The sequence below is a fragment of the Harmonia axyridis genome, chromosome 1, assembly GCF_914767665.1.
Source record: "Harmonia axyridis chromosome 1, icHarAxyr1.1, whole genome shotgun sequence".
Lineage (NCBI taxonomy): Eukaryota > Metazoa > Arthropoda > Insecta > Coleoptera > Coccinellidae > Harmonia > Harmonia axyridis.
This window is the reverse complement of record NC_059501.1, coordinates 32096200-32122262: the sequence shown is the minus strand read 5'-3', so window position 1 is coordinate 32122262 and position 26063 is coordinate 32096200. Positions and strand designations below refer to the sequence as shown.

Below are 26063 nucleotides of genomic sequence, written 5' to 3'. Positions count from 1 at the left end.
GCTGGTTATAAGGGCGTCATCCACTGTTCTGAATCGGGAAAATTCTGGTGTATTTTCTCAGTTTCTGTTATTGTGCTGTCAGTGGTATCTGTTTAGTATGAAAATCCGATTTCAGTCTTCCGAAAATAGTTCGTTATAATGAGTGAGTCAATTTCATCCTAAGTATCAGTAATAAAATTTTGAGAGTGTAAAACATTCCTTTTGGTTGGATTTTACCCTCTCCATGTCTATCAAGTTCCGCTGGAATAATAATTTCCTGTATTTTGTTTGACCACTTCGAAAATAACCTAATCTGAGAGAAGTTTCATTAGGTGACAGAAAAACGATTTTTATGTTCGCGACAAAGATGTCTCTTGTAGGTGCAGGGTAGTTGTCAATAAAAATAGTAATTTACGTAACAAGTCCGGAAAATAGGGTTTTTTTGGACGAATAGACAAAATTCCAGGACGAGCGTAAGCGAGTCCTGGAAGTCTGTGAGTCCAAAAAAACCATTTTCGGGCGTGTTGCGTACAATATTTTTTCGGCAACCATGTAAAATAACACTATCGCTGCTGCTTTCCATATTTTATTGCGATTGCGATCAAAAATCATGCAAATTTTTGACAACTAATTTCATATGAACTGTCAGCCGTTATCTCGATTGCTATGGATTCTATGATGCTTTTCCGGCCTAGTCCGGGAAGTACGTACTTTCCGGACTAGGCCGGGAAATGCTACTTTCTCAGAGAAAAAGCGTCCGGGAAGTGAGCACTTCCCGGACGGTTGCCGAAAAAATAACTTTTATTCCAGTTTTTAAACATATCTCCTGTCATTCAAGAACGAGAAGCGTCTATGTGTGCCGAAAAAAGTTTTTTCAAACTAATCAGAGCGTCTTACCGAGGACTGTTTTACTGTATTAGCATAGGAAAATTTGAGGGACTGACAGAAAAGAGCGTATATTACGGTAAAGCGTCTTAACAAAGTTTAACTTTAATAATAATTAAATATGTATGAGGAAGAGGAGGTGAACTGTATTTCAGGAGCTTTGAACGTTGTGAATAACTCTCAACCTTGAGTTAAAGATATCCTTTTATACATTACATTGGTGAATGGGCAGAATCTAAGGGTAGATAGGGGACACTGAGGCGAGTTAGAATAACCTAAATTTGAAGGGTCTATCTCTCTTTATAATCAAGATACAGTGTGTTTTATTTATTTTGTCAATTTATTCAATTACCCATAATTTTCAAACCAGCCTGTATATTTTCATGATATTAAGTGCGCTCATTCTCTGCAACAACTACTTCATATAGACAAAACAACTGAATTCATTTTTGAGGTCCAGCCTAGGAAAAATTGATAAATAAGATTCACAAAAAAAATGTCCTGTATATCAAAATTTCTTCAATTTGATAGGATCTTCGAATAAAGGAGGAAAAACTAAAAGGAGCAAGGTATTTCTCGAACTTTCGCATGCGTTGTTAATGGACTATTATACAGTATATGAGAGTGCTGCTGAACTCATTATTAATTTCACAAGATATCTTGCGTTAATATAATAAATGATAATGTAATAAATCCCCTTAGATCCTCCTAAGAGTATGTGTCTCATATCCAGTCTTCCTGTATGATAAGACTGAAACTTGGGTAGAACATTACAATATCAATTCATAGGCTATACGCCTTCCACAACTCTTACAAAACTTCGAGTGCTCAAAATTAAGGAAATTTTCCTCAAAAAATAAAATTATCATCAATAAACTTGAAATTCATCTTCAATGAAAATGTTCAAACTAAAGAATGATTAATTTTAGAAACAAATTACAATATTTCATAAAATATTGAAGATATTATACAAGAAAGCGAAAGAATTGAAAAATGTTGAATTTTTTTTTTTATATACGGATTTTTTCCAGATGTTCTCTTGGTCAACACCCACGACTACGCTGGAACAGACGTAGACGATCTATCATAATGGATATGTACAAAAGGGCCTTCGACCGTCATTTCCAACACGTAGACAATGAAAACGAGGAAAGTTATCAACACAACTTTCTACAGAAGGACCTCAGTGATCTCTTCGAGTCTGAAGTTCCCCTTCTCACCGAGGGTGGCTGGTCCGACCAGTTAAGGGTGGATTCGGACAGCCAGGATCCCATAAAAGTTCCGGAAAATCCTTATGTTCTTTCAAACAGGATTCGCAGGGCTTTACGAGTGCACCAAGTCGGAAGGCGAATTAAAAGAGAATTGGATTCGGGCTACGCGAGCTCTTACACAACAATAAAACCGAGGAATACAATGAGCCTGTCGGAAAGGATCCAGACAGCTCTGCATTTGCATCACACGCGGACCAGAAAGAGACGAGGGTTGAAAGGGGGAGGCGGCAGTAGAGCTTTAGGTGAGTTTATGTCAAATCACCTCAGTTAAATAAGGTATTAACTGGATCCGGTTCATTTAACGTAGGGGGATATGAGCCATAAGGGAAAGATATAGCAAAGATGATTCGATTACTTTGTGTCTTCACTTGAATAATCTTATTCATGCAGCTTTGTTCCTGGATGTAATATGAACGTTTGTTTTATGAAGGAACTAGTAATGTCTCTGCAATTTCCTTTGTGTTCATTTTGTTTCCAACAAGGTCACTTCATCAATTCGTCACAACATCTGGAATTCCAGGATTTTTTCACTGATGATGAATCCTTCCTCAAATTTGATTCTGGCTATTATGCCGTCTGTAGACACTAGCTCTCGAACAGAAAGACATAGATACTTTGAATTTTTAAGGTTGATTCAGAAGTCTAATGCCACGGTTAATTTCGACAATAGGAAAAATCTGACTGAGGGTGTATTCATTCAAACCGCGCGAGAATAGTTTTAAAATAATATAAATACAGTCAGAGTTCGAGCGTGAATTTTTTGTTGATTTTCTCTAACATTCTTTCAATTCGTGCAAAGAAGAGAGTTCATTTGATTTCGGATGATCGAGACAGAAAAGTATTTAGTCATAACGAAAGGGATTTCAGTTTCTTGTCTGGAAAATATTCAAGATTTTGTTTGATTTAAGACTCTTTTTTTAAGGAGGATTTCATTCGCCTAAATTTAACCGGCAGGCCCTCCACCATAAAGACATCGCCAATTGTGGAACAGCCTGACTCATTTCAATTCATAAGAAATAAGCCATCGTATTATTCCTATGATTCTCCAACAAAGCTCAATAATTTTTGTGTTAGCAAAATAAAATAGGATAGATTTTGCAGAAGTGCCTTATCGGCATCGGAAAAAGGCCTAATTTTCTTCAAACAATTAACTTCATTAATGTCTATTTTTTTTGCCTTCCGTTCCCAGAGTATGCATAATAAACATGGGATTCAGTAACTGAATACATCGTTAGACCCGAATAACAGAGTTAGATAATGTTAAGGGGTATAAACGTGGAATAGATTTTCGACATCTTATGATGTTTCAGAAGATAAAAGAAAAAAAACTCATTCAGGAATTTTGTGTGTTTGCATCTATATTTTGGGATTCTAAAAATACAAGCCCGGATGAAATAAACCTGTTTCGCATCTCGGAGAAACTTCAGTCGTCAGATAGAAAAAATCCTAGAAGAATTTGTGCACTCGGGCAAGGGTAATAAAATTGTCAAAAGTGCCGACAGGCAACAGTAACAGCGGACAGCTGTATTTACATCTGAAATGGAGTTGAAATATTTTTACCTATTCCGAATTGAAGATAGAAACTCGTCAAGATAGAAATTCTTCGGAATAATAATAAAGAAATTGAACAATTTATCATATTCATCAATATATTATGTCTAAATCATTCTTATTTTTGAAATCCTAAACGTAGAATCAAATCAATATATGAATTTGATGTGCAATTTAGGACTTCAAAAATTTCATCAAAGGTTGTTTGAAATATAAGGTCAAACACTGTAAAAATATTTCAGATTATACAGGATGGCCATTTGAAAACGAAACAGACGAGATTACAGACGAAATAAAGTTTTTCGATAGAAATGCTCGGACAGGTCGATTTCTGTTTCGAGGGGGGCAACTTAAGATATAGCTTACGGACGCATAGCGCTTCAACCCTTGCTACTACAACCCTCATCCCAAATTTTGAATAGGGAAGATGGGGTGGGTGATACCTCATTTGAAAGGTATTTTTATACCGATTTCAGCACAAAATGTTTTTTCATTTTATGCATTAGTTCTCGAAATATTCTTAACTAAGTATTTGAAAATGAAGTGGTGTTTTCATGGCACTTGTAGTGTTTTGTGAAAAATCGACATTTTGAGCTTCAAAACAACCATGACTGTGGCTTCCTTCCTAACTAACTAACGCATGAATATTTCGAGAACTAATGCATAAAATGAAAAAACAATTACTTTGCTGAAATCAGTATAAAAATACCTTTAAATTGAGGTATCACTCACCCCATCTTCCCTATTCAAAAATTGGGGGTGGGGGTTGTAGCAGCAAGGGTTGAAGCGCTATGCGTCCGTAACCTACATCTTAAGTTGTCCCCCTCGAAACAGAAATCGACCTGTCCGAGCATTTCTATCGAAAAACTTTATTTCGTCTGTAATCTCGTCTGTTTCGTTTTCAAATGGCCACCCTGTATATTTTTTTCTATGAAAACACAGAACTATTTTCAGACTTAATTTCATGAATAATATTTTAATAAAAATACTAGCAAGACATCAATTATTCATATATAATCAAATATTTCATGTTTGGAATAGCAAAATGTTCAAAAATATCTTATTTCAAGAGATCAAAATAACTTCATTAACATATGATAATAAATTTCATGAAAAAAAAACTGAAAAGGTAGAATATAGGTATTATATTTCTTTGTATAATCATGCAATCATGCAAATATTAAATTTCTTATTGATATTTTTCGATTAGAAACATGTCGTCCCTATTGAGAAAAGAGAATTGTACTTTCTCCATTACCTTCAAGATTTGTTATGAAATGTAAAATTTCAAAATCTTGATAACTATGATTTAAAATTCAATTTCTTATTCCTCTTTTTCGAAACAAATGAATTGATTTTTTATAGAATTAAATAAATATAATACGTATTTATTTATTTGTATGTTTCAAGGTACATAATAAAACTAATCTGATCTATACAACTGTGCATTAAATTCACACAGAAGTGCCAGCGTCAGATGTTTGTTACTGTATTGAATTTCAAGACGATCGAAGACCAATCAGATTATGTAAAACGACTAAAGGCTACTCAAGTGTCGGCGCATATTCGCGTTATGACAAAAATTCGGAAGTGCTGCTAAGTAATCCGCAAAAGTGCTCGCGAGCACTAAGTCTTTTGTGAAAGTGCTTCGATTACTAAGTACTAAACACTGCTTTTAAAAAGTGCTCGGGAGCACAAAAAGGCTTCAAGTGCTTTCGAAAGCACTAAGCACAATGCTTTGGCACAGCTCTGCAAGTAGGCACGTCAGCTGAGAAGGAAATTTTGGCTGAGTAATATGATGAGAAACAATTCCAAAAAATTCAGTTTGAGTAAAATGATCCAGTGAAAATTGCCGCTACCTCCCCTACTATAATTTGTACCATTGAATATTTCATACTGATTCTAATATTTTGGGGGAAATGAGAATTATTATTATTTTTCTTAAATTTTTTTTTATTTTTTTCCAATTAATATTTCTATTGAACTTAATCAATTACTTGATTATTTTCAGGTGCTGGCCATAGAGGATCCAGCTCAAGTTTGAACCTCAGACGACGTGGCAAAAATAATCTACCCGATTTTTTCGAGGAGGAAGAAGAATCGCCAATGGTCGTAAAGAAACCGACTAAGCCGAAAACGAAAGGGCCGTGCAGTCCATTATCAGTAGAGCCATACGTCAACGTTGAGATTGTGAAGCAAGGAAGAGAACCAAACGTCACATTCAGTCCCGGTACGGTAGTCAGGATGGCTTGCGGCAAAGGATATAAATTGAATTTGCCCCTGAACAGAACCGCCAAATGTTTTAAGGGCAAATGGAAGCCAATGAAACCTGAATGTTCGATACGTGAGTATCCATTTGACTATTGTTTTGACAAGGAGGAGAAAGAAATTGAGGAGGGAGAATCAGGTTTTAATACAATTATGAAAGGATCACTTATAAATTCTGAATAATTCATTGAAAGCATTTGAAACGAATTGGGTAAATGTGAAGAGCAATATCGATTTGAGGGAATTTTTTTCAGGGAATGAACCCAATGAATAGAGAGAATGTATTTTCAATAATATTCTATTATGTTCTATAATAATCTGAGAGCAATGTGCATTTGTCCTTCTTTGCCTACAAAACCATTCCTCAAATTGACATGAAACTTTTGTAAACTGTTGGGTATACTTCCGGGAGGGCTCCTAGTACAAGGTTTTCCAAGGTTTCATTTTGAATAGCACGCTATCTGAGCAGTTGTCACTTGAAATTTGTTAAGTGAAAACTATTTCATAACAAAGAATGGATCGATATACGATTCAACAACGCACTGAAATTGTAAAAATTCACTGTTAACGTTTTATAATTGAAAACCATGCCAATACTAATAACTGGTTTCAAATGTGTTATGAGCACATTGAATGTAAACAAAATGAACTTCAAAAGGGCTCAAAACCTCCGCATTCGCCATTTTGTCGAGCTTAGGTTTTTGGTTGTTTGTTTATCTACTGAAATTTCACGTTTTAGAATGTGTAAATCCAAAAATGGAATGGAAAACTATTCATTCGTCTGCGTAGAGAGCTTTTCTTAGAAACTGTTAGTGCCATTTTCATGAAATTTGGTACAAAAATCTGGTGCCAAACCGTATTGATATTCCAAGCTTGGGAATTCAATTCATTAGCAATTCATGAAAAAATCAAGGAAACTTAAGTTTCTTCTAGACTCTTAGCTTACACCCAATTGTAGGGCAGTTTATCAAAATTTAATGCCGTCATTAAAATTTCAATTTTCCAATAGACTATTGGCTACCTGCACCGTTTATTGGAGGATTAAATGTTAATGAACGTTCCTGCAACTGGGTGAATAGTTATGAATTATGAGTATTTATTCGGATTTATGAACGGTTGACCCCGCCACTGAATGTTTATTAAAATTTTTTTCGTTGGTATTTTTATATTTTGTCTTCACGAGTGTAGTTATTTTCTATTTGAGGATGGAAATTATGAAGCATAGTGTAAAATTTGACGTATTTCTCTATTGGATTAGGAGTGCCACTTTGAAATGTATATATTCCTTCTGAAAATGAATGAACTTCAATGAAATGACACGATGTTATATTAATGTAGTCGAGATTTTAAAATTAATTTTTCTTCGGAGATCTAAAGTGCGCACAACAAGTTGACTAGTTTGCATAAATTTTCTTTAAGTACCTATCTAGTATATTATAAAAGAACTCTTATTACATAGTTCGATCAGATCAGAATTTTTCAGTGCCGTCCGTTCGAAAGAAAATGGCTGGAAACTTGAAAATTCAAGGTGACGTTCGACTCGCTAGGAATATGTGTTGGTTGAGTTCGTAAAAGGATACATTTTGGGAGTTATATCCATCTGAAATCTTATTTTTCCAATAATTGGAGAAATACCGATTTCTATCGAATGAAGACTTACTAAAAGTAATTTCTAAGATAGAGAACCTATGGATATTCAAAAATATGACGATCATTCTACTAGAAAATACAATTTGAGTACATGAGATGAAGTCAGGATATAGGTGTATGTGGTCTCCAAGTGCGCAATCCACGAATGAATGAACGAACACCCAAAAGCTCTCGACTTCAAGACATGAAATTATCAAAAAAATAGTAGCTGACTAAGGAAATTAGATCAATTTAATTTTTTCACCAAAAATTTTCATGACAGTAGAGAGGAAAGGGGTAATAATTGAAACATATGTTGCTATGGCAAAATTGAGGTATTTGTTCTATTCATCTTTCCGAATTTCTCAATTTCAAAAAACCTAAGAGTATAAAACTCATCAAAGCTCGTAGTCTAACAAAGGGATCTATCATAGCCTTCTTGAGTTGAAGACGGCTGTGGATCTATGTTAGTATCTGCCATCTTTCTCATTGTTAAGGATATTTTTATTTGAAGAAATTGATGGATGGTTGCGCTGAAAGTAAAATAAGAGATTATTTAGTCAACTGGTTGTAGTGTGAGTAAAAACTAGAATAAAAAAACGATTGCATTCAGGTGGAGTAATTCGTTCATTTTCTTAATTTGGGCTCACATAAATATTTTATATTGTAAATTTTAGTTTTTTCCATAATCTGTGAGTCAAAAATCCGACTACAAAATAGACTAATAGTGGAATAAGTAATAAAACATAAAACATATTTAGAACCGAAAAACACATCTGAGGATAACTGGAAGAGTCTCGAAAAAAACAAATATAAAGTGGATTCAGAGATTGGTTTTGCTTTTGATATTATAGATAATATCGTTATCAAATAAATAAATCGATAGGCAAAAGTTCAATCACTTGCGGTTAAACTACTGAGTAACACTGAAAGAGAGAGCAAAAGCATCTGAATCGGCATTAGTGCTTCCCGAAAATTTTCATCTTTTAAATTTGATCTTACCACTTCGAGAAAACTATTGTCAGTCGATAATAGACGATAATTCGCTGGGAGTCCTAAGAGAGATTCCTGAAATCACACTTATAAATTGTTCTGATACAATCATTTTGGATGAATAATACAAAGCTTTTTTCTCATCGACTTACTCCCAGTACTTTTTCAATACTCTCTTTTATAACATTCTTATAAAAAAACTCGTTAATATTCAACATAATTATTTATGAAACACTTTTTCTGAATGATCGCCTTTCCAAATTCAACAACAAAAAATGAACAAGCTCAATCTTTCTGGGATTGACCTAGACCTTTCATACGAGTTTACTGATTAACATTCCGAGAACAATGACACCACCATATTGTTGAACCGATATTTTTATTCTGGTTTGCAAACTGATATTTTGGGAGGATTAATTACATATCCGGCCCAAGGGTGTGGTGAGGTTGATTTTGTATAAAAGCTACATTTCAAATAGTGAGTTTCAGTGGAAATCCTCCAGTCGTAAAACAAACATCATGAACTCAATCGTAAGTAATATTCAATCATTCATATTTATATTTTATATTTTTGATGGAATTATCAACGAAATCTTTTTATCAGGCTGCCGTAGTTTTCTTTGCCGTCGTTGCTGCCGCTAGCGCAGGCATCGTAGCTCCCAGTGGTTTGATTGCAAGCACTTATGCCGCTCCAGCCCTCACAGCTTACTCTACACCCCTCGCTTATAACACCCCCTTGGCCTACTCTGCTCTTGCCGCTCCAGCCTACACCGCCTACTCTGCCCCAATTGCCTACTCTGGTGCCCTTGGACATGCCGCTGAAAGCACCGTAGTTGCTGGACCATCTGGAACCATCACCAAGACCAACAGCATTGCTACCCCAGCAATTGCTGCCAGATACGCTCTCCCAAGTGCTTACACTTATGGAGGACTCTACTTGTAAATGATTTGTGAATAGTATTTTTAATTAAAATCTCAAAAAATATTCTACATGATTAGTTACTCCTAGTTCCTTATTCAGAGTAAAAAAAATAAGAAATTTGAAACCAGCATCAAACGAATATAATAACTGAAGTCTCTTCGAGTAATCATGGACAATTAAAAATACCTGCTGTAACAGAAGTGAAGGGCACATACTGTACCTTAAAACTTACTTTGTACCTATATCATACTATGCATCCTTAGTTGAGCAGTTCGTGTATTGCCTACTTATTCTGTGCTTAGGTTATTGAGGCACACCTGTCACCAAAACAATGATAATTGGTGCTTGCCTATCTATCGTCTAGCAACTAATTATATATTTATGATGGTTTGTACTCATTAACTCTACTCAGATACAAATAGATACCAATTAATTATTGTTAATATCAATTAATCAAACTAATTTCAATGGTTTGCTTGAAAATGGATATGCCAATGAGAGGATTTTTATTTCCACTCCTCAGAAGTTCTGGGGAATATATGGGGAATCTGAACACAATGTCCAAATTATAAATGTGTAGGTAACCGCTGTTAGAAAAGAAAACACTAATTATGGTCAAAAATTGATATATCATTTGGTGGTGTTAGGTTCAAAGTTAGGATTAATGTATCAAAAGGGATTGTAGCTTCTGATTTTATACAATTCGTTCTAGTTAGTCAGAGTTAAGAATCCCTGATCAAAAGATTGCTTCTCCGCTATTACTGTGATTGTGTTATGTATTTGATTTCAATTTTATGATGTAGGCTCGCTTCTGGTGAAACCATAGGTAGAAATAGGCCAGAGTACTAGAGTAACTAGATAATCCGTTTTATTGATTACGAATTGATTCCGATTATAATATTCGTTCCTGAAATATTTCGTGAAAGTCATTAGTTGCGAACTTCTTTTTCCAGATAATACATATCTACATACAGGGTGTTCCTAAATTCATGCGACAAAATTTAGGAGGTGTATGCTCGGAATTTCCTCAGACCACCCCTTTCCGAGATATCACCCTGAAAAGATGCTCCAGTAAACTTCAGTCGGACTGCTAGGCAACATTTAAATGCAACATATCCTAACCGTTGGATTGGTCGAGGAGGGCCCCAGTATTGGCCTCCTCGATCTCCATATTTAAATTCTTGTGATTTCTGTTTATGTTAAATCATTTGCCTACACCCATAGTTGATATCAACGATTTTAAGAATCGTATTCAAATAGCGAAATAGAAGAAATGCATCCCAAATCTTGAACATGTACGGCAATGCATGTCACGTAGAAGACGTTCATGTATTTTGGATGGCGGTGATCATTTCCAACATTTATCATGAATCCTTCCACATTTTACATGTTCACTGTTTTCTACTCAATTAATTAAAAAATATTAGAATATGGTTTTTCTCTTCAGCTATTGGTTTTTGGAAAAAATTCACGAAAAAAAAATTTAAACAAAATTAGGTATTTAATTCATAACTTCATTATATGAAACTTCATTGCGAAAAAAAGTTTTGATATGAAATAAAGTACAGGTTGCTAATTTCACCCCTGTATGATGTAACAGGAATATTGAAAAAATACTCGTGGTTAGTCGTTTGCCAGTGCACGAAAATGGCAGAATTTCAAGTTTCTAGCTTCACTAAAATTTTATAAAAAAAATTAAAACTGAATTTTAGTCACCACCCTTCAAGGGTAATATTTCGGAAAGGGGGGGACTGAGGAAATTTTGTCATAGGAAAGACCCATCTTAATTTTATACGAGCATTCACCTCCTGAATTTTCTCGCATGAATTTAGGAATATCCTGAATATTTAAAAATTCTCACACCTAATTAAAACTTTAAATGTTATTTGAATCCATTCAAATTTTAGTTGAACTCAGTTTTAGTTACATGAAAATTTAAATGGAAAAGTGATATCTCTTCATGATACCTTTTTATTTCATTTTGTTTTAGGATTTCCACTGTTGCGAATCAGTTCAGTTTCGGTTTTTATATCGTCTCGAGCCTGCATTAAATTCATAACCTTGACACACCTCAACATTTAAGATATTATCCTCAATATTATTGTGAGACTACTCTCGCTAACATCAGAATCAGGAAATTAGCGGTTCATTACTCCTTGGGTTCTTGACGTGAAGAAAGATGGTTATCTCTCAGTCAGTATTGTAATTCTTTCAATATTTGTGATTTTCAAACGTATATTGAAAATTTTCTATTTTTTCTTGTTGAAACATGATTTGTTTTTTCTCCTAAATTTACCTGAGGTAGTTAAATATTGTAGTTACTTTTGAAAAGAGAATTATTTTTGGGTTTCAAAATTCCCACTTGCTGAATGCCTTTCAGAACTATCTGTTAGAGCAGGTAACTTTTCCTGATAAAAAAAATAAGTGCAGAAAAGAAATTCCTGATATTTTATTTCTCGCGAGTCTCGATCTACTTTCTCGAAGATAATGAAAATTGGTATTAATATTTGAAATCGCTATTCTCGAAAATTTCAGCTCTTTTAGTACGTTTGCGTAAACGTAAAATACCTGAGATCTATATATCTCGCGTAGTAGTAGCATAGTATAAGGAAAGGATAGTAAGCCAACCGCAGTTTGACGGCAAGGAAATAGTCACCAGGGGTCGCTACTGTAGTTGGATTTGGAGAAATAACTCGATAAAAGATGGCACTGAATCATGAGCTATAGATGGCGCAGAAATAATACAACAATTCATTCAGTGGCGTGGTTGAAAAGGGGTCGCATGACATTGCCAACAATTTTTATGTAATTATTAAGTTATCACAAATACACGCCACTGGCGTAAATGCTTATTACAGAGCAGAAAAAATATCAAAATATAGAAATCTTCTGATCATTCTATTTCAAATATTTTAGTTCTTCAAAATAACACCGATTTTTTCAGAGGGCTCCACTTTACGGACCAATTTTTGACAGTAAAATTCGAGTAAAACGTGAGTACAACTAGATGGCGCTCAACATCAACAAAATCGAAAAAAGCACTACACTGGCTTACTATCCTTTCCTTATACTATGGTAGTAGTTCGATTTCGACTAAATTTAGTATTGGTATTCAGTTTGGACTTTTATAGTCCTATACGAAATTAAGCTGTAGATATTAAAGGTTTCATACAAATTTATGTTCAATTCATGAGAGGAATTCAATGATGAATGTTATCTCATTTAGTAGAATTAATGAGTTAATTATGAATCATTTTAAAATTCTGATGCCTTTATTCGGTCCTTTGATCATACAATCAATCAATCATACATCAAGCAAAAATATTTGAAACTCAAATCAAAAATAAAAAGTAGAAAAATCAATGGAAACATTCGGTAAATAATAACAACTATATCACAAAATTCAAACAATATTATTTACAAGCAAACCATCACAATCTACCAAACGGTAACATGGGGAGCAGCGTCTATAGCTCTGGTTTGACTGATGGTGCCAGAGGGTCCAGCAACAACAGTGTTTTCAGCAGCTACTCTTGCGATGGCAGGTACTCCTACAGCCTGATGAGCCCAGACTGGAGCATGAGCAGCATAGGTGGTGATAGCTGGAGAAGCGATCAATGAAGAGTGGGCAGCTACAAGAGGGGCATGAGCAACAGCGAGCCTGGCGGCGGGAGCGATGACGGCAGCTGGAGCAGCTTGGGCAACAATGGTAGCATCGTGGTCGGTGATGATGGTACCTCCTGGAGCTACAGAGGAGATTGCACTACCGTCTGGGCCTACGACGGTAGTTCTTGAGCTTGGTCCTTGAACAATGTGTCCGGTTGGGATGGCGGAGTAGGCCAAGGGGGTTATCAAACCGGCATTGGCAGCGGCCAAAGCAGCAAAGAAGATAACAGCAGCCTGAAAACAAAAAGAAGAAAATTTACGATTCGATTCTCCATGAAGAGAGTAAAATAGTCATGCAAATAATCATGAATATCTCAATAATAGACACCTAAGCTTCCTTTCGTCTTCTATCAACCAAATTCGTGTGGCTCAAATTGGTAATTCGAATTGTGAATATAATAAACCCGTATATTTCTTATCTGGGTGCAGTTACTTTCTTACTAAAAAACCAAGGGAAAAATATTTTCATCTGCAATACAATCCAACTACCCAGAAATAATCAGAAGATGAATAATCTTCGGATACCATATTATACGTTTAATAAATTTCAAGTTTCATATTTTTTCAGAAATATCCTAATATTTTTTCAAATTTAATTTCTTCAATAATAAACTCAAAACTACAACTACTTATTTTGAAATTTTATGCCTTAAAATGTGAATTATCGAAAATACCGAGGAAAATACTTACGAAGGAGTTCATTTTAGTTTTTAATTCGGCTGAAGAATAAGTTCAACTGATACCAATCATAAGAATATTTGATGCTTTTATATGTTCCCGGTATTGATGTAGTCTAACCTTGTCACACCCAAATGTCTGCCCAAATTTCCGTGTTTCAGCAAGACAGGAGCTGTATACAATAAAAATGCCGCAGGGTTTTTCATTCAGAATAATCGATAACATCTATCGAATCGAATAAATTATTCGAATAGCGAGTAACTCTAATTTTTTAGATATTTTTTTCAACATAAGGTAGTTTTATTATTTCAAGCCCATCATGAGGCTAAGCAATCTCGTCTTTTGTTTCATCATTCATTGTATTTATTGTGGTAGTACAATTTATAAAAAGTCAAATTTCCTGTCACGAATAGATAAATGGTGAAAATTTCTGATTTGGCATCAGGTTCTTTTGAGCGCTCGTTTATTCATTTACAGTTGAAGACAAATATAGGAATTTATGAAATTTGTCTAAATCTGATATTACCGTCGTCGATTTGTTTATCTACAGAGGAAGATTTAATGGTACGATATTTTACATATACAAAATGAATTTAAACCTAGCCAGATCTACTGTAACAAACTTTTTGGAAATTTATTGATTTATTTTTCCTTCATTCTTTCATTTTTTGTTTCCCTTCATAAAATCTTGTCCGCCTCTCCAAAAATATTTAAAGATCTCTACAACTTCCAATTATACCGGAAACATACAACTACTTCATTATTTCAAATAGCATACCCAGTATATTGGAAAGCTTTTTTGATGATAATTTCAGCAGTATGCCATACCTTGGGGTAAAAACTCAACGGTTCTCGAGTTAATGGGATACGTATGAAAAAAATTGTGGCGATAGAGACTCATATTTTTTTTCAATATTTTTGCAGAAATTTTTTTTGTTTTGTTTGGATCAAAAATGTACAGGGTGTTTATAAGAAGATCATGAACTTGGATAGCTAAAATTCATCAAAACTCAAAATTTTCCAATTAGAATCTATATTTTTATTATTTCAGTCGATTTTACGTACAAATATAGTGGGGGTTCATTTCTACAATTACAATTCTTGAAATGTAAAATTCAATAAGCGAAACATCGAATTTTAGTTTCTTTCTGTTTTTTTCACATACTACTCCACACAGTGAGAAATATCAGTTTTTCCTAATTCAGAGTTCTTCCTCGATTACTCTTAAAGTTTTCATATCAGATATAGAGTTTGCTTGTGACCCCCATTCTTGTTATACGTAGAAATAATAAAAAATATAGATTCTAATTTGAATCTTGAGTTTTGATGAATTTGAATCATCCAAGTACATCTTCTGATAAACTCCCTGTACATTTTTAGCTCAAACCGCGAAACAGTTTATAATACTACGTATTTGCAGAATCGAAAACGATGAAGGTTTTTCGGAAAAAACATTTTCAGCAGAAATTTTCAAAAAATGCGAGTCCCCGTCGGGACTATTTTTTCATAAGAATCTCATTAACTCATGAACAGTAGAGTTTTTACCCAAGGTATGGCATATTGCTGAAATTGACATCAAAGAAACAATCTAATGATGCAATGATATACTGGATGTACCATTTGAAATAAGGAAGTAGTAGTCTGTTTCCGGTATAACCGGAAGTTGTAGAGATCTGGAAATATTTTAGGGAGAAAATCTTTGTCTCAAAACCAAACATTTTCAGCTCAAAATTGTGATCAGTTTTCCATCAACTCCTAATATGCCTGTATATCATATTCCGAAAAGATATCATGAATAATATGTCAATTTGACATCAAACAGATGAAAGAAGTCGAAAACATCATAATAGAGTATCAACGTTTTCTTGGAAACCTGTTAAAAAATTTAAAAAATTTTCCACTCAATTAGTGAAAATTATTCAAGTATATATTACTGCATTAGAGAGCAAAAGCTTCTGACTCGAGGTTTAGAGTTTCAACTACACTTATGTAATTTTATGCTTGATATTTTTAATTTCGACTCTTCTATACATTAGTATACATCTCGGAACTTCATAACTTGAATGTTAGAAAGGTCGATTGTTTTCGATGTATGCTCTGTCCTCCAGTACCTATACTGTTGTATATTTCTTCAATTTGTGACCATAAATTTACCCATTCTGACCCAATTCCCTTTTCAGTACCTTGCACAGTACCAGAAATACCTCATGGCGAATTCACATTGCCCAAAACTGAACAAAATATCAACCTAACACTATCATTCGATAGTCCCTTAAATGAGAGCGTCGAAATACCCAATGGAATTGTTGTGGAGTTCGGTTGTGAGGATGGATATAGTGTCCAAGGCTCAGTACATTTGAAATGTTGGTACGGTGATTGGACAGTTACAACATTTCCTGAATGCAATCCAGGTGAGTTTCAGATCTACGATAAATAGATTACTCAGTCAGAATTGAGGAAGCAGTAAAATACAAATAAAGCGACTGAATGCTAACTTTAGATCCCCTGTTCAAAGGATTGTACTTTCTTTAAGGTTTATTTCAACAAGAATATATTTTTAGATTTTAGCAGTTTTTTGGGTAGTAGAATAATTCTCTACTTTAATTCCGGAACACGTTTTTATCTGAACTGATAGGTCGAATTATTTTATGGTCCTATTATTTATTTCTTCGTCCACATTTTTTGAATATCATCATCATCGTCACCAATTTAACCAATTCTCAACAAATTATGAGCGATTTCGATTAATGTTATTTTATTCATTTTAAAAATAAGAAGTATAGTGTAGGTTTTCCATATGTCAATATGTTTGATAAAGAGTGTGGTTTTGTTGACTTGACTTTCAAAAAGAGGGGTCGTTCTAAAGTTGGCACAGATAGGGCCTTTCTTATGCAGTATGGTCTCTCGTGGCCTGTACTCTTGCCCCAAAAACTCTAAAAATTCGCTGGAAAGCATAATCCAGGCAGTTTCTAGATCCAGCAAATAGTGCTATAGTTCCAGAAAATGTTCTAGGGTCAGTCAATTTCTCTGTAGCATCACCTTTAGTCTCCAGATTTGCTGTGGTTTCCAGATTTGTGCCCCTCTTTATCTCTGGGGTTAACCCAAAGCAGATGTTTTCAAAATTGATCCAAGTAGGTCGGAAGACCTGAAGATTGTAAATGTATAAAAAATCGCCCAAATAATTCTCTTGCGAGAAAGCCATGCAAAACTTGTTCTGAAGGCTCAATAGGTGTTTTTGTACGATCAAGATTCCTCTAATACTTACATACGTTATCTCTGCTTAGATTGTAGGTCAAGCATTAGGAAAGCGTCGGTAAAGTATCAGCAAATCTTTCTGCGTAAAATGTAAAGCACCCGTTTCAGTTGGGTTTCATGTGCGCTTCACGAATAATCAAATGGATTTTCAAAATTTCTATAAAAAGGTGGTTGTTTCCAGCATGCAATGGTTTCCTAATTTTAGTTAATCCGAACCTAGATTTTCCTTGAGGCTAGTAATTAATTTGAGTAGGTATTGAAGAAGAAACAAATTTGGCGAATATGAAGAAAATATACAGGGTGGTTCGGTTGTTATGATCCCCGAATAAATGCGTAAAATTCATAATACCCCTTTGGTATTTCTGTAACAAAGACAGTTAGAGCCAATAATAAATGTGGTATATCTATAACCATTTCGATGACCTATAGTCATCTTTAAAGTAGGTATTTCTGTTTCCAAAGAAAACAACCTGTAGTAGGTTGTGTTGAATATATTATTTCATAAGACTTTATATTGATTAGGAAGTACGTAGTGGCTAGGGCATAAAATAATTCCCAACTAATTCATTTCATATGCATTTGTTTATCCCCTTTGATATCACAGTATTATGAAGGAACAGTCAGTTAAAAAACAATATGATTTCGAATAGATTCTGTTACAGTACCTTGTCAGCTCCCCCCGATTGCAAATGGTCAATATCTTTCTGGATATAGAGCTGGGCTCACCATAGCAAATGGATCAAATGTTCAGTTCCAATGTGATACAAATTTTATGAAATCTACCAAACAGCCTATCGAATGTATACTCGGAAAGCTATATCCCAAAGTTCCTGCTTGTTACTCTCCTTCAGCTCTAGCAATGGGTAAAAGTGATTCACCTCATTATATGGGAGGATCCGACATAATCAAAGGTGGAGATATCACTGTTATTGGATCAAGTAACGCCAAATCCTGTGGACCCCCTGCTAAGTAATTCAGAGACGGTGATGGAGTTTGAACAAATTTTCGAATTAATTTGTTTGCAGGGTCAGAGGCTCGTTGATCTACAGAAATGGTGAGCCTATCGTTGACGATGAGAATAACTTTCAAGATGGCACTGAGGTAACTTTCGATTGCATAGAGAGTATCATGGGCGAAAAAACCACCTGGAAAATTGTTTGCGAAGATGGAAGTTGGATAGGTCGATCTCTCAGTTGTGGTAGGTGATACATTTTCAATTGATAAACATGGAATTGCCGAATAGCACAACATTTTTCTGAAGTTCTGGTATATACAGGGTGTCCCGGGAAGAATGCGACAAACGAATACCATAAATTAAGGTCATCATGGAGGACCCGTATCAAGATGTTTCAATCGCCTGAGTGCCTTCGTTGGGGATATACAGGGTGATGTTCATCTTATGAGTAAAATTTTACAGTTCAATAACTCTTTAACTAATCGACCGAATTATTTCAAATTTTGAGGTTTTGTCACCCTTTTCTATCGCCTTTCCGAATTCGAGTAAATCAGATCCGGACTATGAAAATTTCAGACTTTCCTATTTTCGTGAATATTGGATCACCCTGTACGTGAACATGATTTTTTCCCATTTTCGGAACCACAAAGAATCAATTCATTATAAAAATTCTAAATCTCTGCTTGGTACGGTCATACAGGGTGATCAATAAACATTCCCTTATGAGTGAAATTTTTTTAGTTCAATAAATCTTCAACAAATCCACCGAATAATTTCAATTTTTGGAGTTTTGTCCCCCTTTACTTACGCCTTCCTTCAATATTTCTGAAATCGAATGAATCAGATCCGGACTAACAAAATTTTAGACTTTTTCTATTTTCTTGAATATTGGATCACTCCGTACGCAATACCATAATTTTTTCCTTTTCGTAACCACAACGAATTAATTCATAATCAACATTCTAAAACTCAGCTGGCCACCGTCATACAGGGTGACCAATAAACATTCCCTCATGAAAGAAATACAACCGATTCAACCGAATACGACAGCGAAATCTGTGAAACAACTATATCATATCAACGTGCTCAAAAATGCATTTAAATGGAGGAATATCATTTTTTTGCTGAACTGAAATTATTTTATTTTTGATTAATTGTTTTCAAGATCAAATATTTTCAATTTATTTGCTGTTTTTGTTCTATTCTTTATCCAGCTTGTTGATTGAAAGTTTTCCTAAATAATTTGAGGAAAATTTAGGTGAGACAGTCGTGAAGGGTGAACCAACTTCAATTTTCGAGATAATTCTACCGATAAATTCAAAATATCTTGAACTATGAAATTTCTTTCATGAAGAAATGTTTATTGATCACCCTGAATAATGGCACCAAGCAGAGATTTGAAATTTTCATTATGAATTAATTCTTTGTTATTACGAAAACGAAAAAAAAATCATGATATCAACATACAGGGTGATTCAATATTCAAGAAAATAGAAAAGGTCTCAAATTTTCCTAGTCCGGATCTGATTTACTCGATTTCAGAAATATTGAAGGAAGGCGATATTAAAGGGAGACAAAACTTCAAAGATTGAAATTATCCGGTGAATTTCTTGAAGAGTTATTGAACTAAAAAAATTTCACTCATAAGGGAATGTTTATTGACCACCCTGTATGAATGTGCCAAGCCGAGATTTAGAATTTTTATAATGAATTGATTCTTTTTGGTTCCGAAAACGGAAAAAAATCATAATGTTTACGTACAGGGTGATTCAATATTCACGAAAATAGGAAAAGTCTGAAATTTTCATAGTCCGGATCTGATTTACTCGAATTCAGAAATATTGAAGGAAGGCGATAGGAAAGGGTGACAAAACTTCAAAATTTGAAATTATTCGGTCGATTAGTTAAAGAGTTATTCAACAGTGAAATTTCACTCATAAGATGAACATCACCCTGTATATCCCAAACGAAGGCACTCAGGCGATTGAAACCTCTTGATACGGGACCTCCTTGATGACTTTAATTCGTGGTATTCGTTTGTCGCATTCTTCCCGGGACATCCTGTATAATCATATAATATTTTCAATGTTTCATTATAGAGAGTGAAGATCTAGCAGCTCATCAAACATCGCCTATGAATAATGACACTTGTAGATTCAAGAAAGAGGAAGACAATGTCATCTCATTCTACAACGATCAAGAAATAAGAGAGGATGTCGTTGAGTTTCCTGCAGGCGCAGTGCTTATCAATAGGTGTGCGGATATTGGCAAATATGCAATGATTGGTAAGTTATGTATGTTTAGATTCTTCGGCAAAGGATTTATCACAAATCTATATTTATAAAATATCAGGATAGCATTACGTATAAGGGCGTTTTCCTATCATTCGAGTGGATATTGATATATCCCTTATGTGCAATTATTTATTTTTTATATCAGGAATACATTGAATAGAGAGCATACGTATAAAATAGCAAATTGAATAATTTCTTCTCTTCCATTTCTTTTCCACAATAAAACCAATTGTTATCTTAATATTGTTGCTTGACTATATGTTGGATAGTAAATTGGTAGTTTCCATCATCTGATAGTTGAGCCTTTCTCTTATAAATGCTTGGCTTGCTGTATTGGAGATTCTTTCTGTCCTTCTGTCTTTTATTGGGAGCTTTACTCTTAGTAACTCTAAGTAACCAGGTTGCGGTCTCTGACAAGGTATAGAAAAGTTAAGTGGTTAGTTTTTTGGCAAATTCAATTGAGGTTTTCTCATATTTCCCCAGCTCTTGATATAATTCGGGCCCATACCGAAATTCTAATTGTTGTAATATTGAGGCTTGCTCTATCAGAGATTCTGTCTGCCCTTCTTCCTCTTATTGGAAGATTTACTCTGTGACCCTTAGGATGATGATGGAAACAGCCCAATAAACTTTTCAAAATAATATCACAATCTAAAAATTTGTAACATTGGGGAGCAATGAAATATTGTTACATAAATGTACACTAAAATATTAGGTTAGGTTGAATTTTTCCTATTTTTCCCATTTTCTCATATCACATGAAATATATTCAATAAAATGAAAACTGTGAGATTGAAAGTAGAAATTAAACATTAAACCCTTTGACTTCTGATGAATAAGCTTTTGAAAAAATTCATGTTCTTTCAACATTTTTTCTATCAGTAATTTCCATATCTCCAAAAAATCTCTTTGTGCGCTGGTTCTCCGAACCGATCACTCTATCATATCATCATAATGTATGTAGGTAAAATTCGCCATACGCAATTCAACTAAAATAATTTTTGAGTAGTATAATTATATCATCGCTGAATTGATGACTAAGTCGACATTCTCAGAAAATATTTCCTTGAAAAGTTTAAAATTCTCACATTGACAATGATAATATGCAATGTAAACATATAAAGAAACAGGATAAATATAATAAAAATCAATCTAATGACGATAAGGGAAATTCCAACATATTAATTCCGAGAAGAAATCCCGATATTGTGATAACCGATGGAAACGGTTGTATCACGGATCCTTCTGATATTATATCACAGCCGATACCGAGTGCTCCAGGTGTGCATAATTTGGAATTAGCAGCTGGCAATATACCGCACATAAAGGACCCCACTCAGACAGAGGGAAATTCCGGTAGAGTTGAATCGTCAGTTTTGCGTGCTATGGCGCCACGTGAAGAGTTAATGTTGATGACAATCGGCACTTTTTCCAATAATATACGGAAGAATGCACGGACTTATTCCCCACCTACTGTTACTCTTCCCCGTGTAGTTATAATAGCACATTCAAAAATCAAACAACGCTCGATTCCCAACGTCTTGAGAGGGAACACCACCACGTGGCTGCTTAGTTCAAAACGAAATTATAGATATTTCTACTCACAAATCACCGATTTTTATGGGGTTCTTACATAATTTCCTTAAACAATAATCTATAATGCAGTGAATATTTTCAATCACTATTTTCAGCACTAATATATTTTCAAAATATTCGTGAAAAAAACCTACCAAAAATCAACACAAAAAAAAACTATGGTTTTACCTCTTTTGTAATGATATGCATGCAATCTAATGGCGAGCATTTTGAGCATTTGCGGTAAATTTTTACTAATACCGTTTGTTAAAATTTTTTTTTTCATTATACGATCAATTAGAACATCTCTGTTTCATTTAGATTTATCGGTAATTCCATAAAAAACAATACATACAAATTTGAATCCATGCATACATTTGTGCTACAAAACTACCCACTTTCCCTATTCAAATTCCGGATGGGGTTGCAACCTTCTCCAGAGGGTTGCTAGTAGAAACAAGCTTTCTATCCCAGATCATGTCCCCCTGTCATCGAAAATAGACCTGTCTGAGCGTTTTCACAAATTCTGATTCGTTGTTGAGTTATTGAGGGTGGATTCTTTTAAATGAGACACCTGTTTGAAAACATTTCTGAACTTGTTGATAACTCGGATTTCCAACCAATAGGAGAGTATATTTTGAAGTTTTTTCAAAGGAAGACGAGAACATCAACTGCGACCTAGAAAACAGGATATACTTCAAAAACCATGATTCTAAGAATGGCAAAAATAGGCCTGCTGCATTCAAATGTTCAAAGTATAAAAGAATAAAATTATTGATTTTGAATTTCTTCTGACGAAATTCGACGGGATATGTTATCCAATATAACCATAAATTCTTCTGATCAAATAAATGTCATATTGCACACGAGTGGGAAAACGAGGGGAAAAAGGACTTTCTCCACATGTTGCACACTTTTCTTTTCCTTCAACTGCAAAAATTTAAATGATACAAGCAATGTACCTGATTCAATTCAAAATGACCTTAATTGACAGTACCTATGCATTTCTTGCGTTTCCATAGAAAAGAGCGAGATGTGGGCAACGTGCCGTGAAGAATAATATTTCTCACAGTATGAGCAATACAAATTTTGAAATTCATTGAGGTATGAAACATGGGCTACTTTTCATAGGAGTTGTAGGAAAACACTTTTTCCATTCACCATTCTTCCAGAGAAAAGTGTTTTATTTGATGACAAGAAAATATAAGTTGAATTTAATGCAAAACTTAGAGTTTGACCCTGTAGAGGATGTGATAAAGGACATTAAGTCGAACCCTAGAATCCTCAAACCAAATCAAACATTTTCTCAATTACCATTTCTCCAAATTCAGTTCAGGTGAAAGTTATAAGCGTTTAATGGGTTCATAATGGGCTAATGCTCTCCTGTAGTACCTACTTTCAATGTTTATACATCGAGATGACGCAGAAGTCAACAAATGTGAACATCCAAGTTCTCTGAATTATATTATTTATTTAGATGAAGGTTTCCAAATGTATTCATTTGAAATGAAATTCAATATACTCATATAAAATGCCAAAGATTCGCAATATCCAATAAAATCTTCATGTTTAGCTCAGTTTGAACGAATATCTTCAGAAAGAATTTTGAGGAAATATGCACTTCCCAGAATAGCATTCTGTAGTTCCTCTGGTAATGTATGTATACAGGGTGGCCATTTGAAAACGAAACAGACGAGATTACAGACGAAATAAAGTTTTTCGATAGAAATGCTCGGACAGGTCGATTTCTGTTTCGAGGGGGACAACTTAAGATGTAGGTTACGGACGCATAGCGCTTCAACCCTTGGTGCTACAACCCCCACCCCCAATTTTTGAATAGGGAAGATGGGTGAGTGATACCTCAATTTAAAGGTATTTTTATACTGATTTCAGCACAGTAATTGTTTTTTCATTTTATGCATTAGTTCTCGAAATATTCATGCGTTAGTTAGTTAGGAAGGAAGCCACAGTCATGGTTGTTTTGAAGCTCAAAATGTCGATTTTTCACAAAACACTACAAGTGCCATGAAAACACCACTTCATTTTCAAATACTTAGTTAAGAATATTTCGAGAACTAATGCATAAAATGAAAAAACAATTACTGTGCTGAAATCAGTATAAAAATACCTTTCAAATGAGGTATCACTCATCCCATCTTCCCTATTCAAAATTTGGGGGTGAGGGTTGTAGTAGCAAGGGTTGAAGCGCTATGCGTCCGTAACCTACATCTTAAGTTGTCCCCCTCGAAACAGAAATCGACCTGTCCGAGCATTTCTATCGAAAAACTTTATTTCGTCTGTAATCTCGTCTGTTTCGTTTTCAAATGGCCACCCTGTATATTGAATATATGGTGAATGAACGTTTAAATTATTTATTGAGGGAAGAGTATTAAATTAAATGCAAATTACCAGAATGCTTTCAAATCAAGAAAGGGATATCGAAGCATTATTTCGAATAAAGCGAAGGACAAAGAAAGAGTATAGTTATCAAGATCAAAGCTTATATTTTGTGATTCTAATTTGGAATCGTTTAATTCTATAGCTGTCGTGTAAAAAATCCTCTATTCCATGTCTCTCGTCAGTCGTCAATCATCCATGACTAATTATAAAAAAGAATTCAGGCAATGTAGCCAGAGATTTGTTCGAGGTGTTTGCTTGCTCGGGGGTGGATCTAAAATTTAGGTACAATTTGACGGATTTTCACCAATTGTATATCATTCCATATCATTAAATGGGGCGTTTTAGGGGAAACGATAGATGATGATTGACTATTCTAAATTTTCAGGTTAATATTATTGCTTTCTTTGATCTAATTTCATTCAGTTTTATGGTCGGTGAGGCTATAACATGGAAATCGTAAGAAGTAAAGGAAAAATGATGAATGAAGAATATGTGTACTAGTTATAGAAAAGTACACTAAAATCAATTTCATTCTGGATAATTATGTTAAATATACGGTTTCTCTGATCTCCATTGGGCATTGATGGGATTGGCGCCTGAATGAACAAGAGCTTGAAAGCTAATAATAAGATTAACATATAAAAAGCACTGACGTGAAGTCGGAAGCTTCTTCTATTTTTTATTATCGATGATACAATGATTGCATTATTTAGAATCATTTAATTGAGTTAATATGAATGGTGATTATGAGATATAAAAAGATGTTAAAAAAGTGGAAGATTATTTATATTTATTGGATAGATATAGGTATTCCATAGAAATTGAGATCGGGTCATAATCCGCAGATACCAATTCAATGAACGTGGTTTGTCGATTTATACTATCTCATTCATTAAAAACATTACATAGAAGGTAAAACATTTTCCAATAAAAAATCATTCATAATAAAATTTTTGTTTAAATTCATTCAAACATTGATTAGTAAGAGCATCCTCTAATTGTTCGAATGAAATATAAAAGAAGTAGTTGTATTTGCTCATATTTATACCAAAAAGTTTAGTTAAAGTAAATAGAGCTTTTGAACTCACTTTTCAATATAACTCTCTACAATCTCCTGGAACTATTTGAGCCTCGTCAGCAGGACAGTTGGATTTCACGTCAATCAAATTCGCCATGTTCAACTTATGCATTTCAAAAAAATCAACGAATGTTATCCATTCACATTTCGCCGCGATAATAAATAAAAAGCACAGAACTAAACAGACAGCGGCTTTCATTTTCATAGACGTTTCTGAAACCACTCTTCGATGAGTTTCTTTTCGACTTTATACACGATTGGAATTTATCTGTTTACCAGCAGAGATAGATCGATGTTATATTTACCTAAGGTAATAGTGTTCCCCTGAACAAACATATCATATCAATATATACATAATTTTTTCATTAGTCACCTTCCAATTTCATAATGTGATGGTCTGGAAACAATCGAGGAAAATCCAAATTTTGTATAATGCTGATCCTTAAATTTGGAATTTGAACCAGCATTGAGATCACATTCCACAATCGAAGAAAATAGAAATTAAAACAAGTAGGTAGATATGAGCTGTGAGAAATGAGGAGAACACTGATGTGAAATCAGTTCAAGCGCTGATTCATTCCTGCGTCAATTGCGCCCTTGGAAACCACATAACTGTATACTAGTATACGGGGTGATTCACCGCGACGGCTTATTAGAAGTTTAT

The 26063-nt window shown here is 34.4% G+C and overlaps 3 protein-coding genes across 7 annotated transcripts in view; 2 read left to right on the top strand and 1 right to left on the bottom strand.

Annotated features, from left to right (window-relative positions):
• Positions 1 to 26063, top strand: part of LOC123676654 — a 118722-nt gene that overhangs the window by 79063 nt on the left and 13596 nt on the right. For 3 of the 5 annotated variants that reach the window (XM_045612759.1, XM_045612747.1, XM_045612774.1), the window contains exons 12-17: positions 1896 to 2377; positions 5698 to 6030; positions 16023 to 16253; positions 17748 to 18066; positions 18123 to 18295; positions 20152 to 20337. In XM_045612759.1, coding sequence (XP_045468715.1) covers positions 1896 to 2377; positions 5698 to 6030; positions 16023 to 16253; positions 17748 to 18066; positions 18123 to 18295; positions 20152 to 20337 — 1724 coding nt within the window. The remainder of the gene's footprint in view (positions 1 to 1895; positions 2378 to 5697; positions 6031 to 16022; positions 16254 to 17747; positions 18067 to 18122; positions 18296 to 20151; positions 20338 to 26063) is intronic. The other 2 variants (XM_045612767.1, XM_045612754.1) reach the window with 1 other exon arrangement.
• Positions 8959 to 9561, top strand: LOC123676682 (nuclear pore complex protein Nup58-like). The gene is made up of 2 exons (XM_045612799.1): positions 8959 to 9107; positions 9181 to 9561. The coding sequence occupies exons 1-2, from the start codon at positions 9096 to 9098 to the stop codon at positions 9517 to 9519; spliced, it is 351 nt and encodes a 116-aa protein (XP_045468755.1). The 5' UTR covers positions 8959 to 9095; the 3' UTR covers positions 9520 to 9561.
• Positions 12749 to 13925, bottom strand: LOC123676678 (cuticle protein LPCP-23-like). Its single transcript, XM_045612784.1, has 2 exons — positions 13855 to 13925; positions 12749 to 13398 (listed from the first exon to the last, which is right to left on the bottom strand). The coding sequence occupies exons 1-2, from the start codon at positions 13864 to 13866 to the stop codon at positions 12937 to 12939; spliced, it is 474 nt and encodes a 157-aa protein (XP_045468740.1). The 5' UTR covers positions 13867 to 13925; the 3' UTR covers positions 12749 to 12936.